Raw genomic sequence first — 6,111 nt, 5'->3', positions numbered from 1 at the left:
GCAAACAGCGGGCATTCTTAAATGTTTCTGTCAGTGACCATTCTTCAGAGGTTTGACTGTGTTATAAATCGCAAACAAAAGGTTTAAATAATAATTTCTAGTTATTTTGCATTAATACTAAAATCAGGATTTAATTAAAACTTTTAAAACCGATTAACTCGAGAATAATTCCTAATAGATTGAATGAATAAAATCTTAAAATAATAATCGAATAATTATTATCATATTAATATCATGGAGTCTATTACCTTTGTTCTAATATTTAAAAGAAAATTATTTTTAGATTAAAGTGACTCATACGTAAATGTTATGCGTAATTAATTTATAGAAAACAATAATTTAATGCTTCATAATCAATTTAATTCTTTAACTGTTCGGATACAAAAAGTACAATTGTACGAATGTTAATCGAATAATTATCATATTAATATCATGGAGTCTATTACTTTTGTTCTAATATTTAAAAGAAAATTATTTTTAGATTAAAGTGACTCATACGTAAATGTTACGCGTAATTAATTTATAGAAAACAATAATTTAATGCTTCATAATCAATTTAATTCTTTAACTGCTCGGATACAAAAAGTACAATTGTACGAATGTTAGACATTATAATCACACCAGAGTAATTCCGATATATGATTTATGCCTGAAACACACAAAATTGGAGAATATGTTCCATTTTTGACACATCTTCTCTGTCTGGATTGCCTATATCGTAATTGAAATATATATATATATATGTATAAATTAACTATAGCAAAAGTTTAAATATATAAAAATAACACATAATATATTACCTTAAATTTTTTAGTCAAACATTCTTCAATCTAATGGAACAAAATTCATTTTAGATTTTGAATTAAAGTCAATTCACTTTAAAAGATCTAATATATTTTTATCGTAAATTTTCTATAAGTTAACAAGAATTGCTACGAAATCTTAATATTCACTTAATATTAAGAATAAATCTGCCTGCAAAATATAAAGTGCTTACATCCTTGTCTCTGAGAACATTATTGTCACAAGCAAACGTTAAAAGAGCATCCAATTTGCCATCGACTTCATAAAATCTATCTACGCATTCATATAAACTATCGGTTGCCTTATAAAGAAAAACATTCGTTTAAAAATGCGTGAATTAATCTAAACCAAATCACAATTGAAAATTAGAAAATAAGCATACCTTTTGATATATTTTGGGGGCATGAATAATAGTGCAATTTAAGTATCTGTACAGATATTTGTCGGGTATTGCTGAAAAAATCAAATGTAAATTAAATGATGAACTTAGCTCTTACCGCAATGAAGAAGATAGAGAAAAGAAAAATGTAGCATTACAGCACATAGCATCTTGGAATTCATCCGAAGTAAACGATTGTACAACTCCAAATACAGCCAGGAATGAAAATGCTGCAATCAAGTACACTTTCATCTTTCGTTTTCTATTTTAATTCGACAAAATGTTGTAAGATCGAACAATTACAAACCGAGTATAACTTCGATTTGTGTGACAACTTATTAGGAAAGGAAATTTATTCGAATTAAAGAAAAAAATGTCGGATGTAAATGCCTTTAATAATATCCTGTNCACTTAATATTAAGAATAAATCTGCCTGCAAAATATAAAGTGCTTACATCCTTGTCTCTGAGAACATTATTGTCACAAGCAAACGTTAAAAGAGCATCCAATTTGCCATCGACTTCATAAAATCTATCTACGCATTCATATAAAGTATCGGTTGCCTTATAAAGAAAAACATTCGTTTAAAAATGCGTGAATTAATCTAAACCAAATCACAATTGAAAATTAGAAAATAAGCATACCTTTTGATAGATTTTGGGGGCATGAATAATAGTGCAATTTAAGTATCTGTACAGATATTTGTCGGGTATTGCTGAAAAAAACATATTTAAATCAAAGTAAATAATGAACTTAGCTCTTACCGCAATGAAGAAGATAGAGATAAGAAAAATGTAGCATTACAGCACATAGCATCTTGGAATTCATCTGAAGTAAATGATTGTACAACTCCAAATACAGCTAGGAATGAAAATGTTGCAATCAAGTACACTTTCATCTTTCGTCTTCTATTTTAATTCCACAAAATGTTGTAAGATCGAACAATTACAGATTATAACTTCGATTTGTGTGACAACTTCTTAGGAAAGGCAATTTATTCGAATTAAATAAAAAAATGTCGGATGTAAATGCCTTTAATAATATCCTGTATTTGTAAGGAAACGATTATACATATGATTTATCTGAAATAAATTTCTCTTTAATTATCAGACTAATGAATTAATTAAAAATTAGATTTATCTTTGCTGTTTTTACGTATTTAATATTTATAACAATTGTGTAACATTTTCCACAAATAAGTGCAAATTTTATTATAGAATTAATGAAATTTGATGAAAATTAATGAAAAACTGTATTACGTTTTTTTTCTATGACATCGTATATAAAGAAATAAAAATACAGAGGTCCCAATATAGTATATCTCCAATATACACCCTTTTCAAATTTACTGTAGGTGTTGTATTGTCAGAGGTACTGTGCAGAGTACCTCTGATGGCATGTATTGTACAATACAACACCTAACCGGTATTCAACTCTATTCTTACTCGATCGTGGTCTTTGCATCAATGGTATTCCGTACAGTGATTTGGCATACTTGGGTTTGACATAGTCACAGAAAGAAGTCGAGGTGTAATGTCAAGAGACCTAGGATGCGGATAATTGAGCAGCCTCTGACAATCCAACGTGCCAGAAAAGTTTTGTTCAACTCATTTCTCACAACTGTAATAGAATCCAATAAAATCCATTGAGTAGATCAAAACTGTGTAACAACAAAATATAAAAACTACAAAAATAACACAAACAAAGTATCTATAGTGTATATCTGAAATCCCTTATGGATAGTTAACTAGGCGAATATGCTATCTGTGAAGAAACTTCATTAAAAATTAATCCAAATATCATGCAAATATATGAAAACTATTTGTATTTACAGTCAAACCTGTAAACAACGACCAGCGACGACAACATAAAAAATTCAGCAACGAGTTGCTTAGCTTTTCCGGCCTCCATCTATTACAAAATTTTATTTAAAAAAACAACTTTTTATATTTTAAACTATAATAAAATGGCAAAAAGTTTAATTTTCAGAGTAGGGATGAGTTTTAAAAAAAAAATTTTAAATGCTAATAACGAGTAAAATCGTCATTAAGTCCGACCTTGCTGGAGATACACACGACCCCTTTCTTTGCTCATCCTCATCACCTTTAACCATCAAAATTGAATAACATAAATTCCCTTAATACACAAACTTCACTGCAAAATTTCAGAAATTTTCGACAAATTAAGTAGTTCAAGTTTTAATTTTTGATTTTATTAATGTAAGCTAATAGCGATATGTTTTGTTAAGTGTAATTATCACAAAATTATTTAATAACGAAGTTGAAAAGGTTAGACTTTTAATGATTAGAATAAAAGGATATTATTAAAAGTTTATGATAAACTGGCTCTAATTAAAGCATTTCCCTTTAAAATGTGATGTTTATTTTTAAGTTCTGTAATCAAGTGATAATGTTAGAAAAGATCCTTTACTTTTGTTAATATCTGAATTTTATTCGAATTTTAGGATTTTAATATGCGAAATTAAATTTCAAATTAATTATATTAAAATCCCACCCCAGTAAAAAAATACACACCTCCACTGGGATGGGGCTAAAATATTTGTTATAAACATTCACAATTTTTTATACACATCATCTATATTACAAAATTAATCTTTTGGCCATTTTATATAATAAATTATTAATGATATAAATATTTTAATTATTGTTATTGTTTAAATATTTATTAACAAAAAAATTTTATTAATTTTAAAACAATGAAATATTTACTTATTTGTAAAATACGTCACGTAGTAATTATTATTATTAAATATGTAAAAATAACAAAAATAGATCTAATTTTAAATTAATTAATTAGTCTAATAACCAAAAAGAAGTTCATTTCAGATAATATGTATAATCGTTTCCTTGCAAAAGCAGGATATTATTAAATGCTTACACATCAGATTTTATTCTTTAATACGAATAATTTGCCTTTCTTAAGAAATAGTTACACAAATCTAAGTTTAACTCGGATTGTATTGTTCGATTTTACTATATTTTGTCGAATTCGAATAGAAAAAGAAAGATGAAAGTGTTCTTAATTGCAGCATTTTCATTCCTTGATGTATTTGGAGTTGTACAATCATTTACTGTGGGTGAATTGAAAGATGCTGTGTGCTGTAATGCTACATTTTTCTTTTTTCTCTCTATTTTACTGCAGTAAGAACTAAGTTTATAATTTACTTTGATTTACATTCGTTTTTTTCAGCTATACCCGACGAATATCTACTCAGATTCATAAATTGCACTATTAGTCGGGCTCCAAAAATCTATCAAAAAGTATGCGAATTTTCCTATTATTAATTCTGGCTTGGTTTAGATTAATTCACGAATTATTAAACGAATGTGTTTTTTTTATTACAAGGCAATCGATAACTTATATGAATGCGTAGATACATTTTATGAAGTCGATGGCAAATTGGATGCCCTTTTAGCATATTTTTGTGACGATGTATTTAAAGACAAGAATGTAAGCTCTTTCTTTNAAATAAACCTAATTTATAATTAATTAATTAGTCTGATTATTAAAGAGAAATTCATTTCAGAAATAAATATGTATAATCGTTTCCTGGCAGAAACAGGATATTGTTAAATGCAGCCACATCCGATTTTTTCCCTTTAACACAAATAAATAGCCTTTCCTAAGAAGCATTCACACAATTTGAAGTTATACTCGGTTTGTAATTGTTCGATCTTATAACATTTTGTCGAATTCGAATAGAAAACGAAAGATGAAAGTGTACTTGATTGCAGCATTTTCATTCCTAGCTGTATTTGGAGTTGTACAATCATTTACTCCGGAAGAATTCGAAGATGCTGTGTGCTGTATGGCTGCGTTTTTTCTTTTCTCTCTCTCCACTTTATTGCTGTAAGTATTAACTTTATAATTTACTTTGATTTACATTTGTTTTCTTTTCAGCTATACCTGAGAAATATCTACTCAGATTCCTAAATTGCACTGTTAGTCGTGCCCCAGAAATCTTTCAAAAGGTATGCTTATTTTCTAATTCNAGATATTTTTCGAAGGGGGAAATGGTCTTCACAATTTGAAATCGATCAAACACACAGTGCTCGAATGCTCGTGTAAACGCGCGCCATCTATCGTAGGATAAATGCCAGAAACCTTCGCGGGAGTATATTAAACAACTAATCAAAGTTTCAAGGCAACGGGATGAACAGTGTGATAATGCATGAAGGACACACACGAACACACACACATTCATTTTTATATATATAGATAAGCTTAATTTTCAGAGTAGGGATGAGTTTTATAAAAAAATTTTAATTGCTAATAACGAGTAAAATTGTCATTAAGTCCGACCCTGCTGAAGATACACACGACCCCTTTCTTTGCTCACCCTCATCACCTTTAACCACCAAAATTGAATAACAAATTTCCTTAATACACAAACTTCACTGCAAAATTTCAGAAATTTTCGACAAATTAAGTAGTTCGAGTTTTAATTTTTGATTTTATTAATGTAAGCTAATAGCGATATGTTTTGTTAAGTGTAATTATCACAAAATTACTTAATAACGAAGTTGAAAAGGTTAGACTTTTAATGATTAGAATAAAAGGATATTATTAAAAGTTTATGATAAACTGGCTGTAATTAAAGCATTTCCCTTTAAAATGTGATGTTTATTTTCAAGTTCTGTAATCAAGTGATAATGTTAGAAAAGATCCTTTAATTTTGTTAATATCCGAATTTTATTCGAATTTTGGGATTTTAATATCCGAAATTAAATTTCAAATTAATTATATTAAAATCCCACCCCAGTAAAGAAATACACACCTCCACTGGGATGGGCTAAAATATTTGTTATAAACATTCACAATATTTTATAAACCTCATCTCTATTTCAAAATTAACTTTTCGGCCATTTTATAATAATTAATTATATAAAAAGTTTTTAAATACAATA

At 27.9% G+C, this 6,111-nt stretch overlaps 2 protein-coding genes and 1 long non-coding RNA gene across 3 annotated transcripts; 1 reads left to right on the top strand and 2 right to left on the bottom strand.

Moving 5' to 3' along the window:
- Nucleotides 1-536: 536 nt before the first annotated feature.
- LOC111634074 lies at nucleotides 537-1,523 on the bottom strand. The gene is made up of 5 exons (XM_023378753.1): nucleotides 1,342-1,523; nucleotides 1,187-1,257; nucleotides 998-1,105; nucleotides 801-830; nucleotides 537-718 (listed from the first exon to the last, which is right to left on the bottom strand). Exons 1-5 carry the CDS (start codon nucleotides 1,433-1,435, stop codon nucleotides 644-646), a joined length of 378 nt encoding a protein of 125 aa, XP_023234521.1. The 5' UTR covers nucleotides 1,436-1,523; the 3' UTR covers nucleotides 537-643.
- Nucleotides 1,524-1,575: 52 nt separating this feature from the next.
- Nucleotides 1,576-2,176, bottom strand: LOC111634061. The gene is made up of 3 exons (XM_023378743.1): nucleotides 1,988-2,176; nucleotides 1,828-1,898; nucleotides 1,576-1,746 (listed from the first exon to the last, which is right to left on the bottom strand). The coding sequence occupies exons 1-3, from the start codon at nucleotides 2,079-2,081 to the stop codon at nucleotides 1,576-1,578; spliced, it is 336 nt and encodes a 111-aa protein (XP_023234511.1). The 5' UTR covers nucleotides 2,082-2,176.
- Nucleotides 2,177-4,813: 2,637 nt separating this feature from the next.
- Nucleotides 4,814-5,175, top strand: LOC111634075. The gene is made up of 2 exons (XR_002758143.1): nucleotides 4,814-5,010; nucleotides 5,105-5,175. It is a non-coding gene; the product is annotated as an uncharacterized LOC111634075 (long non-coding RNA).
- The last annotated feature ends 936 nt before the right edge of the window (nucleotides 5,176-6,111 follow it).

Source organism: Centruroides sculpturatus, unplaced genomic scaffold, assembly GCF_000671375.1.
Source record: "Centruroides sculpturatus isolate CEXI.00-Female unplaced genomic scaffold, Cexi_2.0 scaffold701, whole genome shotgun sequence".
In the NCBI taxonomy this organism is placed as follows: Eukaryota; Metazoa; Arthropoda; class Arachnida; order Scorpiones; family Buthidae; genus Centruroides; species Centruroides sculpturatus.
The sequence above is the reverse complement of the archived record's forward strand: the minus strand, read 5'-3'. Positions and strand labels throughout refer to the sequence as shown.

Coding starts and splice junctions, on each gene's coding strand:
- LOC111634074 (XM_023378753.1), bottom strand. CDS start 1,435: ATGAAAGTGTACTTGATTGCAGCATTTTCATTCCTGGCTGTATTTGGA. Junction 1,258..1,341: donor ATTCCAAGATGCTATGTGCT/GTAATGCTACAT, acceptor TGATTTTTTCAG/CAATACCCGACAAATATCTG. Junction 1,106..1,186: donor CCCCCAAAATATATCAAAAG/GTATGCTTATTT, acceptor TTTCTTTATAAG/GCAACCGATAGTTTATATGA.